At 35.8% G+C, this 22,233-nt stretch overlaps 1 protein-coding gene across 1 annotated transcript; it reads left to right on the top strand.

Annotated features, from left to right (window-relative positions):
* The first annotated feature begins 11,710 nt into the window (after positions 1-11,710).
* Positions 11,711-22,072, top strand: si:dkey-94f20.4 (synembryn-A). The gene is made up of 14 exons (XM_052611026.1): positions 11,711-11,901; positions 12,704-12,789; positions 12,964-13,011; positions 13,493-13,510; positions 14,023-14,109; positions 14,196-14,791; positions 15,792-15,927; positions 16,299-16,487; positions 16,742-16,836; positions 17,863-18,013; positions 18,466-18,561; positions 18,664-18,808; positions 20,559-20,838; positions 20,921-22,072. Exons 1-14 carry the CDS (start codon positions 11,871-11,873, stop codon positions 21,048-21,050), a joined length of 2,088 nt encoding a protein of 695 aa, XP_052466986.1. The 5' UTR covers positions 11,711-11,870; the 3' UTR covers positions 21,051-22,072.
* The last annotated feature ends 161 nt before the right edge of the window (positions 22,073-22,233 follow it).

Here is a 22,233-nt window from a genome sequence, read left to right as displayed (position 1 = left end):
TTTTGGGGTTGCTGGTGCTCAAAACAAGCCATTTCCCAAAAATCCTTACTTGCAAAACATTATAAACACTGGTTTATAATGCAAACAGATTTACCATTCATTGCACGTTGTTATTCCCTATAGCGGCTAATGAACCCGAAGTCTTCCCCACAGGCTTACTTCCACGTTGAAGAAAAAGGTGGATAGCTCTTTATAAAATGGTTAGTTCCATTCCTTGATTCTGATTGGTCAGTTTTTTATTCAAGACACATCAACAGCTATGACCGCTTCAATGGTTCATTTATTATGTTTTTCGGAATAATTAACTGTTTGTTATTTATGTAATAAAGTATGAGTTACCCCTGCTGGCATTATGCATCTTACATCTTTAATTCTGAGACCCACACCCAACAAATGTTGATGTGTGCGCGTCTGTGTGGAAGCCTACAGTTTCCAGAGTAAGGAGGAATTAATATTACTTTATTTATTTTCTATTTATTTGTTTCTATTTCTATTATCTGTATTGATTAGTTTTCTGTTTCAGGTATGATTCTGTATGTTCATCAGTTTACACTGTAATGACGCTTGTAAACTCGTGCTGTTACCGCTTGCTTAAATTAAGGAACATTTCAATGCATACATTTTTGGTTCTAATATTTTTTATTATGTGGTAACTGTTTTATAAAAGCAAAAAGGTACTCAAGGCTATGCTGTATCGTGAATAAATCACGGCTGAAGGGTTCGCGTTGTGCCTAACAACTTCAGTCTTGATTTATTGACAATATAGCACCGTCTCTCATACATTACTGCTTACATAAAAATGAGATACTATGAAGACAGTACTATGACCTTATAGTAAAACCTAACAATAAAAGTAATCTGTGAATCTAACATGATATAACTGAGCTTCAGTGTACAGTAAGTTCAAGGACATTCTGTGCCCTGTTCTCTTCTCACAATCACAAGCAAAATGAGGAAAGGTCATTTGGGAGCACTAAACTTGTAAGAGCAGGATGAACTGTGAAAAGTCAAGGGTGAACAATCTAAAAATGGAAACCAGAACAATACAGGTAGTTTTTTGACATGTCATTTCCCCTCCTTTCACTGACTCTCTCCAGCTGCTTGGTTCACGTGTCCATGAGAGTGAGATGCAGAAGACGAATACAGGAAAGAAGATTTTTTTATTTCTCAATGGATGCTGAAATGACTAAGGCCAGGTTTCCCGATAATGATTGCTCTTATCACTTAAATTAATTTTAAACCTTTTAAATGTGTATGAAATGTGCTATATTAATCAACTTGTCTTGCCTAAGCTACCATTGCCTCACATTTACAGCTAATATCCAAAGGGGAAATATAGTTAATGTGTCTTGCTAACATCCATGACTCCTGAGAGCTACCATGTAAATGAGCTAAAGTTTGCTAAGGCAATAGTCTAGTAGGATAGACCAGTGCGCGTTCTTTTACCAAATGATTCAGTTTATTAAAATGCATTTATAATCATCACAAAATTCAAGATATGGTGGCAGAAATTTATATATTTATATAATTTCATATAGTTAATCAGTATCACGTGAAGACTGAAGTTTTTCCCACCAAAAAGCAGCATGATTGATTACAAATAGATTTCAATAAGCAGCGTGTAAATGCATCTAAATTCCACTTCTAATTCCACTTAATTTCACTTCTGTCTTCTCTGGATTGCAAAGATTAATTTTGTCAATACTGATTTAATTTGCTTTGTTTACAGCCTAAATGATTTATTCAAAATTTCTAGTTCAATTTAAGAATTTGACTGAAAAGATGATGCGCATTTTTAGAAATATGGCTTTATAGGTAAGAATGTCCATAAAAGGAAAAAAAAAAATCATAAACTCAAACTTATTGGAAAAGATTCATTTGTATCACTGCTGTGAACTGAACACCACACAAAATATGCAGAATGTCAAAAAACTTTAGGAGTCAGCTGTCCACGGTAGTCCTTAAGATATCAGCACAATAACACGCTCAGCAAAATATCATCTAATTATTGTCATCGATAAAATCCTAGAAAATATTAAGATATGTTTTTTTTTTTTGAAAAAATAAAATACATTTGAGAAGTGCCCTTTTTTTCCACTCCTGCCCCTCAAAATGTCTGCATTTCCCTGTTGCTCATTATATTTCATCTTGATTAAGTGTATAACGTCATGTTTTGATCTGATGTTTTATATATATATATATATATATTTATATATATATATATATATATATATATATATATATATATATATATACACAATAATATAATACATATGTGTGATTTTATATTTAATAAGCAAATAAAATATTTAATTAATAATTATATTTATATCCAGTATATATATATTCTATTAAAATTAGTAACACTGTTTTTGCTTTAAAAAAAAATTCATACTCATAATAACACAAATATAGACCATAAAGTAGTTCTATGTGTTATTTATTCATTCTAGTGTTTTTTTTTTGTTTGTTTTTTTTTTTTTTTTACATTCATATACATTTTTAAATAGAATGCTTACAATCTTTATACAATAAGAGCAGCCTAAACAAGGTCTATCAAAGACATGCAATATTTTAGTTAATTTGTTAATACAATATATATTTGAACTATTTTTTTCATAGCTTTTTTTAACATCCTGAGCAGTACCAGTCAAATAGATTCTGTTCATTGATGAATGAGCAGAAGCTCATCTGTGATGTATATTCTTAGCGTCCATAACCTGTCGGGTCATTTGCATTTTTGGATTCTTCTTTTCCGTTGCTCTGACCCATTCGGTATAACTTGCTCGCCAGGTTGTGTACCTGACATGTCCCAAGCTGACAACCTCTTTGAGCTGCTCGCCTTCTGCAGAGAGACCAGACAAATGTGAATCTATGTGTGTAAGTGATAATCCATATGAACTTACTGTAAATCCCAAGAAAACAAAACAAAAATATATTATTTGTTATTTATATATGTAGACTTATGTTCAAAGGTTTTGGGGTTTGAAATAACATTATACTTATATTCAGCAAGAATGCATTGAATTTATAATTAGTTACAGAAAAGATATTTACAAAGACATTTACAAAATATTTCTACTTCGAATAATACATGCTGTTCTTTTAAAACTACTGTTCGTCAGAAACCTACTGCAGTTTACACAAAAATATTTCGCTGTTTTCAACATAGATAGTAAAAAGAAACATTTCTTTAGCAGTAAATCAACATATTAAAATAATTTCTGAAGGAGACTAAAGACTGGAGTAATGGTGCTGAAAATTCAGCACTGATCACAGGAATAAATATCACACTGACCCTGAAAACTCTCACTTACTCTCTGGCTCTTTGAAGGATGGCTTGTAGAAGCAGAGAAGAGGTTGTGTTTAGATGCGTTTTTCTGGTGGTTTTGGTCACAACTGATGGAGTCTCTCTGTCAGTGTCCATCAAGGTCATGTCTCTTGACCTCTGTATGCTCTTCACTAGTAAGAGGCTTTCTATCTGTGTCCTGTTCAAAAAATACATGTGACAGTGAATATACTTTGTGAATACGTGTGTGTGTGTGTGTGTGTGTGTGTGTGTGTGTGTGTGTGTGTGTGTGTGTGTGTGTGTGTGTGTGTGTGTGACTGTGAGTGTGTGCGAGTGGTGAAAGTGCACACACCTCTGTGTCTGTCTTACTGCTGTGGTTGCGCTCACTGGTATAGTCAACAACAACAAAACAGCCACTTCCATAATGGCATGACCTACAGAGATGTAAAATACACACAATAATTAATATAAATGTATATATATATACATATATATATATATATATATATATATATATATATATATATATATATATATATATATATATATATATAAGCATTTAGGCCTCAGGCCAAAATATATAGGCTACTGTTAATTCAGTATCATGACATAGTTTTATTTTTAATTAGATTTCATTTTCTATTTTCAATTTTATTTAGTTTAGTAATTTTGTTGAGTGGTTTAATCATTTGTATTTATTTTGTATTTTTTTTTTATGTCTATATCAGTGATGCACGGGTTGATCCAAAATGAGTGGTTACGAGTCATACAAAAATATTTTTAATGATATTCGGGTCGCGGTCAGTCGGGTCGTTTGAAAGAAAAATGCCAATTAAACCTTAGTAAATTATATAGTACTAGACACATTTCTGAAATACATAGGCCTACACTTTATAGGCTGAATATCTGGCATGAAGATGACGCCCAAGCTCAGTCTGCAGGTAGAGATGGAGGCGGCAAAGAAGTCTGCATGGGGAGCAACGTCGCTGTTTTTGGTAAAACATGATTTTTACGACTTCATTAAGTTTTTTTTATAGAAAACTCTTTTTAAAAGATTTTCGTTTTGTATAAATTGTATCTTAATTTTGATCAATGTTTTTGTTCTTTTAAAACTTCTGTTCATCAGAAACCCAGCACATGATATGCAGGAAAAAATATTAGGCTAAATATCGTTCACGATTTACTAATTCGTTCCCTCACTGAACTAAAACGTGCACACGATTACTATTGTGTTTCCCTCTATTTACTATTTTGTTCACTCGATTTATAAATTGTGTGCACAATTTGCTAATTCGTTACCTCAATTTGCTAAATCGTGCGCACGATTTCTTTTTTTTTTTTTGTCATGTGCCTGGCTCCGTACCTCCTCATGTTTGAGTTTTCTTTTACTGTTGAACACAAAAGCAAATATTTAGAAAAATATTGGTAATGAAACAGTTGTCCTTAGCCATTGACTTCCATAAAATGGAAAAAAATATCATGAAAATCAATCGTTACTATTAACTTTTCTGTTTCCCCTCATTCTTCACAATGTCTTCTTGTGTGTTCAACAGAAAAAAATATTTACAAAATGAAATGAGAAATGATGCCTTAGCAACTAACTGAAATAAAATAAAATAAGATTAAGTTTTTGCAAATTGTAATTTATTTCAGTTTTTTATTTGTTTATTTTACTTTAAGTAATTATAGTTTATAGTTAACAATGATAACCCCAATAAATATGTAAACAATATTACAATATAAAATATTACATATTACAAAAACATACCCTGCATGGAAGGAAGACACTTGAGAAAGCTTCTTGTCCTGACCATCAATCCTTAAAAGCAATATCGCACTGAGAATAATTAAATATGATCCACTCTCTCTATGACTTTCCTTTGAGAAAAGCATGTAAGCTCTGAAATCTCCTTGTGCCACCTCTGTATTTAAATAACAGAGGAAAGGGGTGTGGTTAAGTAAGAAGATGTGTCCTCAATGTCAATTACAGAAGAATCACAATCTCAAAGCTATATATATAGTCTATATAGTTAAACCTTCCTCCTTAACAGACAACTTTGCATCTCTGTTTAAACTGGTACAGATAACATTAACTGTAGATAATATGTATTTTTATGTTTCTTTCTCTTACACCAATGCACTCAGACTTTCAGTAGCTCCCTCTTCTTATGACTCACCTCCTTATAGCGCCTCAACTGTTTGTTCCTGAAAGGTTTTTTCAGTTCTCTCACCTGCCGGAAAGCCATCTCTTAAAATAGTCCCTCCTCTCACACAAGCTTTTCTTTATTGCTCCACTTTTCCTGTCGTTTTGTTCCCCTGACTTGAGTTACACTTTTTTCCCATGTTCTTGGCACTTCAGATCCCCTCCAGTTCTGTTAACTCTCAAAACTCCCATCTGCCGTCCCAAGTGAGTATTTTTTTCAGATGACACGAGGTCTCTCTCTCAACACGGTCTCCAGATAAAGTCTTTTCAGACAGCCAGGAATTTCCAGGGATTTTAATGTGTCATTTGAATTCAGCTATACACTGTAAAGGAGATGACTGCTCAATCAGGGTCCATTTACCCTATCCTCATCCTCTTTTCTGGAATACCTATTTCCCCCCTCGTGCTTGTTCACCGTTTCCCTATAGACTCTATTGTGCACTTTTCCTGCTTTGGACATCTGGAGTTGTTTTCCCAGTCTCAGGAGCCAAGTACCAAGAAACACCTGCAAACATTTATGTAATTTATGTATATGTTTGTATTTGTACATGTAGTGGTGGCTTGTTAGATAAAAGACAGAAATGCAAAATTTACCTGACTTAGTTTACATTATTATTATTATTTTTATTTTTTTTTAGTTTAGAGATTCATTCATCCCCTTGGGGCAATTAATTCAGACTGTGGTGGTGCTTCACAGATACTATTAACACTTAACAAACACACATACAAGTACTTAAAATACACAAATGCATACAAATATATAGAAGGGAAAAAATCAACTCAATTTTTCGTCCCATCCTCATCACTTGCTGTTCATGATAAAATGTATGAATTCTCAAGGAAACACCTATTATTTTTGAACACACATTAACAATTAACAAACTATTTTGGTACGTTATAGTCAATAATGAAAACCTACAGATAAATGAAAAGTTCTAGTTTGTATATACTTCCCTACTGTTTTCTTGTGACCGTGACATTGATATGCAACAGGTCATGGAATTTTTTTTTAAATTGTAGCATGCATCTTAAGGCCAAATGTGGTCTTATTAACAGTATTAATAGTATCAATTTGTGGTTTAAACAAACTCAAAAACTGTTTGATATTAAATATAGATCTTTATAACATATACATTCTTAAAGATAAAGGTTCCACAAGGGTGTTTTTTCAGTGATGCCACAGAAGAAACATTTTGGGTTACTCGAACCTTTCAGTGAACATTTTCTCGTTTTAGTAGATTTCTATGAAAATAAATGTATTTCATCTTGGAGTAAATAATATGTTATTATGATCATGTTAAATATATGTTTATACATGTTTTATGTATTCACTTTTTTATTTTCAGGGAAAAAAAACTTGCAAGACATTTACATTTAAAACATCAGGTAGAGGGCAGGTGACCAGAGTCCTTCAGGCTGGCACCGGTGATAATCTTGACCAGGGAGGAGCAGTGTTTCTGAAGCACCCATGTAAGATCCAATAACCAATGAATCCAGGAGAGCCAGCAGAGATGCGTACATCTGCAAAGTCAGAGGAACGGATGATTTCTGGCAGGCCGGTAGATTTAATGACTTCTGGCTGACAGGAAACAGCCTTAATAGCCATAATGAGGGAACAGGGAGTAGCCTTGGTGGCCATGCTGAGTGAACTAGGAACATTCGAGTTGGGAGCGGCTTCCGTGGCCGTAATGAGGGATGGGAAACACTGGAGTTAATAACTAGGAACTAGAAACACACATCATCATGTCAGTTATTTCGCAAAACACTCTCATCACCTGACTTCTACAGCTTTGTACTGCGTCTCCACATCCACATCAGATCAGAATAGATGAACACAAAAGGGGAACTGGAGACTGGAGAGGATACCCGGAGAATCAGAGATGAGAGTGAATGATGACAGATGTGGGTGATGATGGAGAGCGTGCAGGTGGCAGCCACTGTGACAGGTGACTGGAGATCATGACACAAATATACAGTGCATACAATTAAAAACAAAACTAAGTAACTGAAAAAAATAAAATATAAAAGCTAACACAAAATATTAATATATACTATAATAGTTTATGAATAATACTTAAATAACACAGGCTTCCAATGAAATGCAAACAACCTTCCTGATACCAGTATTCTTGTGTTCTCATATTTCAGTTTATGTATATTTTGATGATACATATTTACTTTTCTGTATAGATGTAGTCCTGAAATGCACAATTTGCATTTTATCTGTTGGCATGACACTTGTATGGTCTGCACGTTGGCAAACATCAAACATTTTCAAGTCAACTGTTGTCATTTTAAAACACAGGCAGGCCAGAATTGATTAGGTATAATTATAACGTCTTGGTTACGTATGGTAACCCTCATTCCCTGAATGAGGGAACGGAGACGCCACGTCGGTGACCGACGAATATGGGATAACGCTTCGATAGACCAATGTACTTCGAGTGTAAACTAAACGAGCCAATGCACATTGGCATGCAATTACTGCATCCAGCTGCCGCTGATCACTGCGTGAGTATAAGAGGGCAGCAGGTGCAATGCATTCCAGTTTTTCGCTGAGGAGCCGAGCCGGGGACCCGGCAGCTCAGCGGCAGTACAGCAGCCATGGCGACGGGACGTGGCATCTCCGTTCCAAGTTACACCGGCTTGTCGCCAAAAACCCTCATTACATGGTCAGATCAGATCAGGTCAATTCAATGAAATCAGAGTCTTCAAAAAGGTCAGCAGAAGGAAACATGAAGTGCTCCAAAATTTCTTGGTAAACGGGTGCAGTGACTCTGGTTTCCAAAAAAACACAATTGGCCAACATCCGCAGATGGCATTGCACCCCAAATCATCCCAGACTGTGGAAACTTAATACTGGACTTAAAGCATCTTCGGCTATGAGTTTATCCAGCCTTCCTCCAGACTCTAGGAACTTGGTTTACTAATGAAACACAAAACCTGCTCTGAACCACCTCCAAATCAGCTGGACCGTCAGGGGATGGAGTCGCCATTCTCCCGTGAGCATTGCTCGAGACATCTTGTCGGCTGTAACGATTGAGCAGGCCTGGAATGTGAACGGCACGAAGTGACCTCATAACCTTCTGACTCCAAAGGAGGAGGTGGCAGGCGAGTTGCGAGATGCGACGAGAGTGCAGACCACCTTGTCGGCTGATGTATGCAACAGTCACAGTGTGGTCCATTCAGACCAGCACAGGCTTGCCTCGTAAGAGACCTTTGAGACGGTTCAAGGCAAGGTGCGCTGCTAACAACTCTAGGCAATTGAGGTGCCACTGCAGCTGCGGGCCCGTCCAAACCCCTGAGACAGCATGCCCGTTGTAGGTGGCCCCCCAGCCGGTGGTGGAGGCATCAGTGTAAACCACAGCATGCCTGGAGATCTGCTCTAGGGGCACCCCTGCCCAGAGAAATGCAAGATCTGACCACGGAGTGAGGGTTTTTGGCGACAGGCCGGTGTAACTTGGACCCGGTGAGTGCCGCGCTTCCACGTCCCCCTCGGGACTCGGCCATAAAGCCAGTGCTGGAGCGGTCTCATATGTAATAGGCCAAGCGGTGTAAGTGCCGCCGCGGCCGCCATATGGATTTAGTGCTCTTTTAGTGCTGAGGCGCACAAGGGAATTGGCCGTTAGCAAAACGACAGGGATAGTGCAGCCTGAAGTGTGCAATCCACTCGACACAGGAACGACCGCCGCTGAAGCGCAGTCTCGCCAACACACGAAGCTTCCAAGAGTGTACTGAACTCGTAGTTCACAACAGACACAGCTGAGCAGATCGATACTAACGCTCGGCTCCGAAGCGAAAAGCTGGAATGCATTGCACCTGCTGCCCTCTTATACTCACGCAGTGATCAGCGGCAGCTGGATGCAGTAATTGCATGCCAATGTGCATTGGCTCGTTTAGATTACACTCGAAGTAGATTGGTCTATCGAAGCGATATCCCATATTCGTCGGTCACCGACGTGGCATCGAGAGTGAACGACTGAAAGGGAACTGTGATTCCTATGAGAAACCAGAAACAGTAGTATTGACTCAAATGGTTATAACCTTCTCTTTGGAATCTTAAATATATGTGTGTGTGTGTGTGTGTGTGTGTGTGTGTGTGTGTGTGTGTGTGTGTGTGTGTGTGTGTTTGATATATTGTGAAGTCTCTGGTTTTAGAATCAATTTCATAAAAATAAAATGAGAAAAACTAAAGATGCTAAATTGTATTTTATAGTGTTATTTAAGCTTTGTTCCTGCCTCCTGGTAACAGTTAACAGTTGTTTTTGACTTTTAATTCGATTCACCTCTACTCATCTTGACTCGCTGTGAACACAATCACTTTTTGGTACACTGGAGCTTGTCAACAGGATGTACATGGCAGGTGTGGATGCAGGATTTGAGTAACACTTGATTAATAGTAGAAGAGGCGCTGTTGTTTGAGCACTTATTGTGATTTATGCTTGTGTGCGTAGTTTGTTGGGATAAGGAAAGGTGACTGGTGGGGATATTCTCATGTGAATTGTTCTGTATATAATTTCAAACATTGCCCTATATTTAACAGACACATCCTGTTGTTGAGTGCCAACCAGTGCTACTGGGTACATTGTGTGTGTGTGTATGTGTGTGTGTGTGTGTGTGTGTGTGTGTGTGTGTGTGTGTGTGTGCGCGTCTGGGGGGACATTAGGACTGCCTATGCATAGGGCCCGGGATCTTGTGCAGTGCCCCTGGACAGTGGCCTTCTGCTCATCTGCATTGTTTTGTCTCTTGTTTCTCATCTTCCTCTTGACAATAGCCCATAGATTCTCTCTGGGGTTCAGGTCTGGTGAGTTTACTGGCCAGTCAAGCACACCAACACCATGGTCATTTAACCAACTTTTGGTAGTGTGGGCAGGTGCCAAATCCTGCTGGAAAATGAAATCAGAGTCTTCAAAAAGCTCAGCAGAAGGAAGCATGAAGTGCTCCAAAATTTCTTGGTAAACGTGTGCAGTGACTCTGGTTTCCAAAAAACACAATTGGCCAACATCAGCAGATGGCATTGCACCCCAAATCATCACAGACTGTGGAAACTTAATACTGGACTTAAAGCATCTTCGGCTATGAGCTTATCCAGCCTTCCTCCAGACTCTAGGACCTTGGTTTACTAATGAAACACAAAACCTGCTCTCATCTGAAAAGAGGACTTTGGACCACTGGGCAATAGTCCAGTTCTTCTCCTTAGCCCAGGTAAGACGGCTCTGACACGTCTCTGTGTGTGGTGGGTCTTGATGCCTTGACTCCAGCCTCAGTCCATTCCTTGTGAAGTTCACTCAAATTCTTGAATCGATTTTGCTTGACAATCCTCATAAGGCTGTGCATCTCTCGGTTGGTTGTGCTTCTTTTTCTTCCGCACTTTTTCCTTCCACTCAACTTGCTGTTAACATGCTTGGATACAGCACTCTGTGTTTTCTTTTCTTTTTTCAACAATTGAATCTTTTGTAATAGAATAACTGGTACTTTAAATCAACATGGATACATTTTAACTATGGCTTAGAAAAGGCTGAAACTATGTTAAAAAAAAATTTGTGCATGTCGAGTAGAATCAGAATCAGAAAATAAATATACAAAAAGACAATTTGTGACCCTGTCTGTGAAATCCAGGCTAAAGTCTCAGAATCTAAATATGAGATAACAAGCATCAAAGTTTGATTTGATTTCAACCATTAATTTCATTAATTTTCATTTCTATGATTTCAATCTTTGACATGACCTTACTCAGTATGAAAGATATAAAGGTTATATTTTCGCAGAATATTCTACATCTTTATGAAGGATGATTTTATGTAGAAAACAGTAAATCACAAAAAGTCTTTATCTGGGTTTTCAAAGGCAGGGTCACACATTCAGTATATGTACAGATATTCTATATACAATATTATATAATTAACTATATCATAATTGAATTTAAATTGAACAATGATAAAGCAGCTTTGTCTGTTTACAGTTTATTATCTTGCATTTAGGTTATTCATATTTTTTGGATTCCTAATTCTGTTTAATTTCACATTTAGACCTTGGAACAGTCATTGGTCATCATGTCACTGTTTTCTATCGAGCTGCCACATTGTGGTTACTGTATGTCACTGCACATCATCTGGATCTGCTGTAAGGTTATTTATAGTGAGAGTGAATAGAGATGAAGTGAAAAGACATTAAAGGATTAGAGCATAACTAATGCACTGCAGGATTACAGACAAACGGGGGTAGAGACAGAGCTGGAGGTAAACAGAGACAGAAAAAGACTGAGAGAGAGCTAGATAAAAGATCTGCAGGTAAAGAGAGAGAATCACAGCAGCCGAGCAAGTGATTCAAATCCAATAGAAATTAAAGATTTCAAGGCTCCAGTGCACTGCATCCTGCATGGCATGCTCAGGTGAAGACACGCTCACAGGTAAGAGGATAAACTAACACAGATATAAAGGAGACAACTGCTTTGGTTGGAGTGGAAGGAAATCTGGAACCGACTAATATGCTGGTTTATATTTGTGTTTTTAATATGGAAATGTCATATATTTTTGTCTTGATAAGGATTCTTTTTGCCATTTCAATTATATTATATTATATTATATTATATTATATTATATTATATTATATTATATTATATTATTCCTAAATGCATACTTTTAGATAATGTTTATCTATAATATTGCAATTAATATAAATAAATATTTTATTATATTAATTGTAATATTACATTTATAAAATGACATTTTATGTAAAATGACAAATTATTACTTTTATTACATAATTTAGTTCATGTATTACCTTATGAATTTTGATTGAAATATTTCAATGTAATTTTATAAATGTAATATTGCATTTTATATGGTAAATAATATATATTTGCTAAAATATTTAGAAATTACATTTATGTAATTAATTAATGTAATGATTACATTAAATATGAATCATTACATTTATTATATTTGATAAAATATTTAATCAAAAATGTTTTGTTTTTAGTTTGTACACTTTTTGGTTTAACAATGGATTGATTACACTGTTCAATCATTTATTACTTTTGATTAGTGAATTAGAAAAATAATTAATAAATTTTTTACATTAAAGATGTCTTTGATTTTGATTTTTTTAAATCACAGATTTTTAATTGTTTTAGACGCATATACCTCATCTTAGATGTTTTTTGACAAACAGTTGTTTGTTTATGTGTGTGTGTTTGTGTTTTTGCGCAGCGATGAATATAGAGAGGATTATCGAGTGTATCCGAGAGGATGATCAGAAAGGACTGAAGGCAGAACTACAGCAATTTAATCGAGAGGTACTTACAATTAACTAAAAACTGATTAAATTCAGTCCAGTTGCCCCAAAACCAATGTATTAATAGCATCACGACAATACATGAAATTACAAAACAATCTACTTTGTTGTGTACTTAAAACTCACAGTTTATGTAACTACTCTTTTCTAATTCAATATTTTCGCTCTCTCCTAGTATGCACAGTGTTTCTTCTATGATTCGGAGGAGAGGGAGAGAAGAAGAGTAAGAGATATATGAGTGCAATTACACATACACATTCAGAAATGAGGTTTCCTCTAATTCTTCTCATATTTAAGATTTCTGAATATGAACTCCATAGAGTTCCCTGAGCCGTGCTGTTTTCCTCTGGGAAGGAAATATTCCTGCATGTCCTCAGCTGTTTGCTGATACTGCAGTTGATGTGATCCTCGGCCTGCAGCTCATTAATATTTAGTTCATAAGCTCTCTACCAAATCCATCCCAGAGAGCAAGTCAGTGTTGATCTGTGTAACGTTAATATTACAAAGTGATGTTGGTTTACTATCATTTGTGCATCCATGTTCCAAAGAAAATGAGCTCTGTTATTGATTGTTAAAACACACACTAAGAATAAATACACACATTTGTCAGAATACATATTTTCTTTGTCTTATCTTTTCATATGGTTTATTTTTTATTTTATTTATTTTTTTCTGTTGTCTGGCTGTTTGTTCAATCCGAAAAGAGGCTGGAGATGGAAGAGGTATTAATTTCTTTTTTTTTAAGATGCAATGTTGTATTTTTTAAGACTACATTCTGAAAAGGATTTGACAATTGTTAACACCTTTGGTTGTCTTCAGACATTTTCAAACCGTAAAATCTTACCTTCTGTAAGAATATAAGAACGTACACACAGAGATATTTATTATTAAACATTTTGGTAATTAATGCATAAAACTATAATGCATAAAACTAAAATTTTATTGCTCTTTTAAAATGTAATCAAATTAATTGTGAACATTTTCATTAATTTTTCGAAAAAACAAATAGCTTTGCTATATTTGTAACTTTATGGTGCTGTATTAATTCAAAAATAATTTGAAGTAACCCTAACCCATTTTATGCATAGGCATAAATATATAACTTAGAGATTAATATTGTTTAGTACCATGAAAGTGAGGAAACCAAAAGGTTAAAAGTGCACATTTTCAGCATTACTAGCGGCACCCATAATTGTTCCCGTAATACTCTGTGTTGTTGTTTTGGCCACTGCAGTTCCGAAAGAATAAAGTGCGGGATTATATGTCAGACTCTGATTCAGACTATGATGAATCCGGTAACCCAGATGTCATTCTGAGACAGGTAACCTCGGCTCTTATCAACAAATACACAACTTAACCATTTTAAAACCAGTTTCTGCCTTTGTTTAATTAGTTTTATTCCCTCAGGCTCTGGCTATGGTTTTGATCAGGTTCCTCCAGACTGAACCGCAAGGGCGTCTGCTGAAAGTATGCCTGAGATCCATCCGGATTCTCTCCAGGGACAAAAAGGTTTTGGGCCCTCTGATCACTGACAGAGCGCTTCTCACTCTTGCACATCTGGGTGACATCAGCAATGCACCTGTTCCCAAAGAAGACAGCGACGGTGACTCTGACCCCTATAATGACATCATGGAGGCTATTTCTGAGAGCAAATTTGGTCGAGCGGACGAGGATGAGCGCGGCAGTGAGGAAGACGATGGTTCTGAGGCAGTTAGCGGTGATGTGAACGACCCTGTGGTCTGGGGTCAGAGTGATTGGTGCGGTGAGCGCAAGGCCAGCACTTTTTCAAACATGAGCCTCATTCCTTCTCGCAGGAGGAGCAGCGTTTTCAAAGCTCTGACGCGAGGTAAAAGAGACAGCAGAGGAAGCCTTGGGGGAGGAGAGGAGGAGGAGGAGGAAAAAGAAGAAAAAGTTGATGAAGTCAGTAGAAAGGAAGTCATGAAAATCTTCTGTAACATTGTTTACAATAGTGCTTGGGCACAAGAGAGAGCCAGCGAACTCGGGTATGAATCAACTTACACTTTCAAATTCTAACATCTTTCCTCATGAACTCTATGAAAAATGCAAATAAAAGAGTTTTTTTATTTTTTTAAGGCCATACTATGTAGTTACATTCATCTACCAGCAGGAGTTTATCTCAGGGCCGTACGAAAAAAATTCTAAATTCTTAATTCGAAAGTTCCGTTTTCCAGGTTCTGATATGATTTCAACAAATTTTGATCATCATAAGGTAATTGAATTAAATGATCCAAAATGAGTTTAACTGAATCAACTTAATCATAATCAATTGAATTCATAAAAGTTTGGCAATTTCCTAATTTATTTATTGTTTTAAAAAAAGGAAGATTTAATAATTTATTTTACTTTTTCAGAAATTCTGTGCCATCTGTTTTAATTTTTATGAATTCTGTATTTTAAAATTTAATACAAAACTTATTACTAAAATATTGGTAATTCAATTAATGCATAAAACTTAGCAATTTAATTAGCCTTTTAGAATGTAATCAAATCTCGTTTTTGGCAATGATTGCAAAATTTGGCACAACAGAGGTTTACACTTTAAATGGAAGAAAAATTATGATATTCTTTAAAATTATTATAATTTTTACCATTAGTATTATTACAGTGAGAAGCACATTTTAGTATACAAAATAATTTATTTGTGTCATAATTTCATCAAGATAAACCAAACATTTATTTTGGCGGGTTGAAATGCTGATGAAGTGACTCTCATCCAAATTTTACCAAATATTTACAGTATATTTTATGTATCTAGATTCCATCTGTATTTTCATAAATTCTGTCTGCTAAAATCATAGGGCCCTATTTATGCTAACCGGTGAAAGATTAACCACTTGGTTACAAGTAATAGCAAAAAATAACGAAGTCAGTTTTGAAAAGGGTTAATGCATTGAAATTATTGCATTTTATTTGTTTGTTAAGTGCCACTGTATTCACTGAAACCGTGTTTTTCTCTTTCTCTAACTGTTTGCTGTGTTTCAGTCTCCTCTGTGGTCTGACAGAAAAGCTAAGTAAGGAGTTTCAGTCCGCATCTTCCCCCTGTGGTCAGTTTTACACACTCCGGTTCATGTTTTTACTGACAGCGTTGAGACCTGAACTCAGAGCACAGCTGAAACAAGTATCTACTTTTTCTTCTTCTGTTTTCTAATATTTATTAGAAGTTTCGAGCCGATCTCCACTATATTATATACATTAACATTATACATGTTTAGGGTCAGTAAGAAATATTAAGCAACACAGCTGTTTTCAACATTTATAATAACAAGAAATGTTTATTGTGCAAAAAAAGCAACATATTAGAACGATTTCTGATACTGATGCTGAAAATACATTCAAATATAAAGCATCAATTTAGATTTGTAGTAATATGTTCTTACCTTTTTTTGTATTAAAAAAATGCAGACTTGACAAGCATTTGAAACGTAAAAAATATTTCTGACACTAAACTTATTAATGTCTATATTATAATGACTTTTTCTTAATTTGTAGGAGGGAGGAGTGCCATTATTAACATCGGTGCTGGAGAAGAGTTTATCAGTCCAGTGGAAGGAGCAATATGAAGTGGTGCTGGATCCTACAGCGCCTCCTATTAGTGTGGAGGACTCACAGCAGGCTCAGGAGGCCCTGAAGATTCTTTTTAATATAACACACAGCACACACACTCAGGAACCAGAAGAGGTGAGTGCATGCAGAGATTATCATCACACTCACCTCCCTAAACTATGGTTGCACCACGTGATGTGTCAGATCCCAGACAGCAAGCATTTTCGGCCCAGATCCGGCCTGCATGGATTTCATCTGGACCAACACTTACAGTATGTTGCTGTCTGGGATGGTGTTACTATAGGACTGTGTTTAAAACCCCACACAGTGCACTGAATAAACTGATATACTGTAACTGTTCATGTCAAGACTCTCTTTGTGTTGATCAGGAAGATGCGTCTCTCTATCGCCACCTGGCGGCAGTTCTGCGTCACTGTCTGATGCTCTCCTGTGAGGAAGAGGAAGCTACAGATGAATTAAAGGGGTTAGTGTTGATAAATATTGTTGTTATGTAATGAAAGCAATTTTACAGCATCTGTAGCATTAATTATCCACTAACTGAAAAATGTTGGCATTTACGATGCATTCCACTCAAAAGTGGAAGTCAAATATAATTTAAATGTCAAAACACTTTATTGGCATGATTAACATGATCAGGAGAAACATACACAGAAGGAAGTGAAAGATAGCAAAAAATAGTACTAAAATATATTAATAAATAATATTAATAAAATATGTTATAAATAATATCAGTAGAATAATAAGTGCAATATATTAAATTACATGTAATTAAATTAAAATGCATCATGTCTACATTGTTGTACTTCAATAGACGAGTGAATTTGACAATTAGATCATAGTGCACTTATTAATTTGTCTGAAAGATAGAAATACTTTCTTGTCATTATTGACAAGACAAAGACACACACACACACACACAGACAAAGAAGTGAAAGATGATAGAAAAAAAGAAAAGACATTATAAAAACAATAACATAATAATAATTGCAATGTAAAAATATAAAGTAAAATAAGATAATTAAATATCAAACCATATTGAGACAGCACTGTTGTGCAGGCAATTAACAAACTAGTGAATATTAGTACCGGATCACATGTGTAGAGCATATATTAAGTTGGCTGATAGATGTCTAACTGTCTTCCCTCAGTAAAACCTGCATCTAATAGGTTTGTGACAGTTTATAAAAAATAGGAATTAGATGTGACTTTTTCAAAGAATATCTCTCTATCATATCTCTAAATGTATCCTAGTATATTGGCCTCTTTAGCCAGTGTACCTACCAGTGTCACTTCCTTCTTCTGGAAGTCATGTTTGTCTGTGTCTGCTTTTCTCTATGGATACACTGTCATCTCCACTCATATAAGTGATTCATGTAAATACTTTAATAAGAATATGAGATATACATTTCTGCATTTTAGTTCATTTTAAAGTGAACAGATTTGAGCATAGACTTGTCCTCATCTCTCTCTCTCTCTCTCGTTCTCTCAGGCATGCAGCGAATATGCTGTCTGCTCTCCCACTGAGCTGTCTAGACGTTCTGGTGTCTGTGCCTCTGGGTCCAGACTCACACCAGATCAATGGAGCCAACATGGACTGTGTGCACAACCTGCTCATCTACATGGAGAGAAAACTGGAGCAGGTAAAGAGAAAGTGGAAGAAACACATATGGAAAGGGAAAGAAAAAAACAATATAGTGAAATACAATTTTAAAATAGCTGTTTTCTACTGGAATATATTAAATTGTAAGATATTCCAGTGATGCAAAGCTGAATTTTCAGCATCATTACTCCAGTCTTCAGTGTCACGTGATCCCTCAGAAATCACTTTTAATCAATGCTCAATGATTAAATGCAGTTTTGTTTAGCCCACTATTAATTTCTTTCAAATAAAAAGAAATATCTTATTAATGCCAAACTTTTGAACAGTAGTGTACATTGCACTTTTTAAATAAATTACTAAATTATTAAGTATATCTATTATTATATAGTTTTTCAGCATGAAGACCTGGTCTTTAATAGAGAACCCCAGGAGGGAATAAATATGTATGTTTGCAAAAGCAGCTTTTCTAACACCGTAGTGTTTCACATGCAGGGAGAAAAGGTCAAAGAGAGACTGACTCCTGTGCTGAACTTGCTGACCGAATGCTCCAGAGGTCACAGAGACACGAGACACTACCTCAGACAACAGGCATGACTGCGGTTTGACATTTCAAGGAAACATATTGTCTAAAAAAAAGACTTGTTTTCATCAAATGCTAACAAATTTGATCTCTTTGTTTGTTGAGTGCAGATTCTGCCTCCGTTAAGAGATGCCAGCACTAAACCTGAGGAGGGAAACACCATGAGGAATCGTCTGGTCAGACTGATGACCCACCTGGACACTGAGCTCAAACACTGCGCTGCTGACCTGCTCTTCGTGCTGTGCAAAGAGAACGGTAACGCATAGAAACACTATTAACCACAAATAACACTCAATATTCTGTAAAAAGACAGAATATTCTTTATAAAAACAGCCCCCCCCCCCCCCAAAAAAAAAAAAACATACTACATTCTTTAAAAGAAAGTTTTAAAAGGGTTTTTGCTTCTGTGCTATAGAAGAACCATTTTGGGTTCCCTGAAAAACCTTTTAGAGGACAGTTCTTAAACAGATATGGGAGCCTGTTTATGCAACGGAATAAAAACATCAAAAAGATAATTGTGACATTTTATCTAAAAATTCAGAATTGTTTTTAATTACTCACAATTTTAAGAAAAAGGTCAGATTTGCAAGATATAAAATCTGCATTTACATCTTGACTTTCTAATTTTTTTTTTCATTGAGTTCTGAATTTAAATCTTGCAATTCAGTTTTTTTTCCCGCCATGGAATAAAAAATAAAAAAGGTACCTGCGACTTTTTATCTCAAATTTGACATTTCACAAAGACCTGCCCCCCTTTATTACTGTTGCAATGTCTGAAAAGCCTTGGCTCTCTCAGGCCACACATCGCGTTCTTACGCAGTGAAATATACATCAGCAAAGAGGACACAATGCGCCAACAGACAAGACAAAGCAGGTTCCTTCTGCACATGGACCAATCATCTCTTTACTAGATATAGCACAAAATCAACATGAAGGAACATCAGAAGACACCTGTCTGGATTTATTTCAAACAAATAGCAGATTCTGCATCATGATTGGTCAGATCACCTGTCAATCAAACACCGGGCCAAGTAGTAGGTTTGTTTGCACATGACGTCAGTTCTGTAACGCGAATGCAACTGGAGGTGATTTTTCTACATGGGAATCACTAGCAGAAACTCCAAATGCCTATGTTTTACGTTGTTTATAGATCGTTCAAACTGAGAAACCCTACGGAGTTATTATTGTGTATGAATATTTGTTGTTCATAAGGGTGGAAAAGTCAAGAAATTGACTGCATGAAAAATGCAGAAAAAGGTATCTAGTAAACCTGCTTCTGTGGGCAGGAGGAGTCGAGTCCTATAAATGCTTGTGTGTGCAAATGGTTAATAAAAGATATAATTATAAATTAAGATATTAATAAAGAAATATATAAATAGATACAGGGCTGTCAACTCTCATGCATTCAACATGAGACAATCTGAATTCACTCAACTAAATGCCACATGTAGACGTATCCAATCCACTGCTTCAATGACAGCCAAGTATTTCAGTTTAGTTGAACATAAGGATCACGTCCAACATATGTTGTGATCTTCTGTTTATACCTCTCTCTTGTAAGAGTGTCTAAACCAGTACAGTACAGACTTTCCTCCATCTCATCCATTCTCCTTTCCACTTCCTGTCCTCCGTCTGAATTCTGAATGTCATCAGAATAACGTTTGCAAACAAGTATGTTTATAACTCACAATTTTTTTATCTTGCAATTGAGTTTATTTCTTGCAATTATGAAAAAAGCCATAATTGTGATTTAAAAAGTCAAAAGTGTGAGGAAAATAGGTTGCAATTACCTTTTTTTATTCCTTTGCTGTAACAGGCTTCTATATAAAAGAACCATTTTTTTAACCATTGTAATAATTTGAAAAACCTTTTCCGCTACAAAAAGTTCCCTTTGTCCAATGGAACAGTTACATGGATGTCAAAGGTTCTTCATAGAACCATAAATGCCAATAAAGAGTCAAGAGTCTATGTGTTTTATCTTTTATTTTTTTATCGGCTACTCCAGTCAGGCGTTTCGTGAAGTACACTGGATATGGAAATGCTGCTGGGCTCCTGGCCACTAGAGGCTTGCTAGGAGGTCAGAGGTCAAAGGCCACATCATCAGGCACGCAGTACTCTAGCGATTCAGACTCGGACACCGAGGAGTACCGGCAGATTAAAGACCGAGTGAATCCAGTGACGGGACAGGTGGAAGAGGAGCAGCCTGATCCGATGGAGGGAATGACAGAGGAGGAGAAAGAGGAGGAGGCTCACCGGCTCATCAGTCTTTTTAACAAACTCTCAAAGTAAGGACCTTAAACCACGGAAAACACCAGTACAGATTCACACATACATACTGCTTTAACACTTACATCTTTTCCTAAACAGGGATAATATGATTCAGCCGATGGGACTGGACGAAGAGGGTCAGCTGGTGCCTCTGTCGGAGCTCAGGGACCTTTCAGAGGAGGAGAGGAAATCAGAGGAAGAACATGATGACCTGGAGAATGTGGAGTAGAACTGACATAGATGTGGTGATCAAAACTGACTAGATAAATAATCATATTTCAATATGATATAGTTTGAACAGTTAGGGTTATCACATAACACCACCTAGACATATTACCTGAATATATCTAATTAATTGAAACACTTTATTCATTTAGTACACATCTGGTCAAAAGTTTGGATCAATGAGATAAAATAATAATTATAATAATAATATATATATATATTGTTTGTTTGTTTTAGCAAGGATGCATTAAATTAATCAAAAGTACAACAGTTAATACATTTATGATATTACAAATATATATTGATATAAGAAAATGCTGTTCTATTCATCAAAGAATCATGAAATTAAAAATGTATCACACTTTCCTCATAGATATAAAGCACCACTGTTCTCTACATTGATAATAATCTGAAATATTTCTCAGCATATCAGAATGATTTCTGAAGATCATGTGACACTGAAGACTGTGTCTTGATGCTGAACATTCAGCTTTGCATCACAGGAATAAATTGCTAAATTACTATTATTTTACAATAATAATATTAAAATATTCAAAATAACTTTAAAACAGAAAACAGTTATTTTGAACTGTAATATTTCACAATTTGTACTGTATTTCTGATCAAACACGTAAATGCATCTTTGGTGGGTAAAAGAGACTTTTTTCCAATAGCATTACAAAATCTTACCAAACTTTTGAAAGGTAGCGTATGTATAAATAAGTTTATATCACAATTATTCAATTAGTGAGTGCATTTACTGTATGTGTTGTCAAGGACTCTGTGTTCTTTAAATATTAATTTGAATGTTCATTTATATTCGTGAATGTAGAATCAGTGGTATGAACATAGTTTCCATTTAATGTAAGTTAGTTGTGTTTCCTAAACAGATTGCAGGACATGTTGTGGTAGTCTTTGTTTTTATTTGTGTTGTGTGGCACTGAGAAGCTCCGCCCACAGTCAAATCTTATTGGTGTAAACCCCTCTCCACATAGCTGAATAATAAATGTTAAACTGATGTGTGAACTGCTTTGGTTGATTCATTGAATATAACTCAAATGATTCACTCACAAATCTGATACCATGGCTTGCAACCGGTTTATTCTTTAAAATCAAAATGCTTTTAAGTTTTTCTTGCTTCTTAGGGTTTACATTATCTTAACAAGCAAAGCAATTCATCATTAATT

The sequence above is a fragment of the Carassius gibelio genome, chromosome A12, assembly GCF_023724105.1.
Source record: "Carassius gibelio isolate Cgi1373 ecotype wild population from Czech Republic chromosome A12, carGib1.2-hapl.c, whole genome shotgun sequence".
Taxonomy (NCBI): Eukaryota; Metazoa; Chordata; class Actinopteri; order Cypriniformes; family Cyprinidae; genus Carassius; species Carassius gibelio.
The sequence above is the reverse complement of the archived record's forward strand: the minus strand, read 5'-3'. Positions and strand labels throughout refer to the sequence as shown.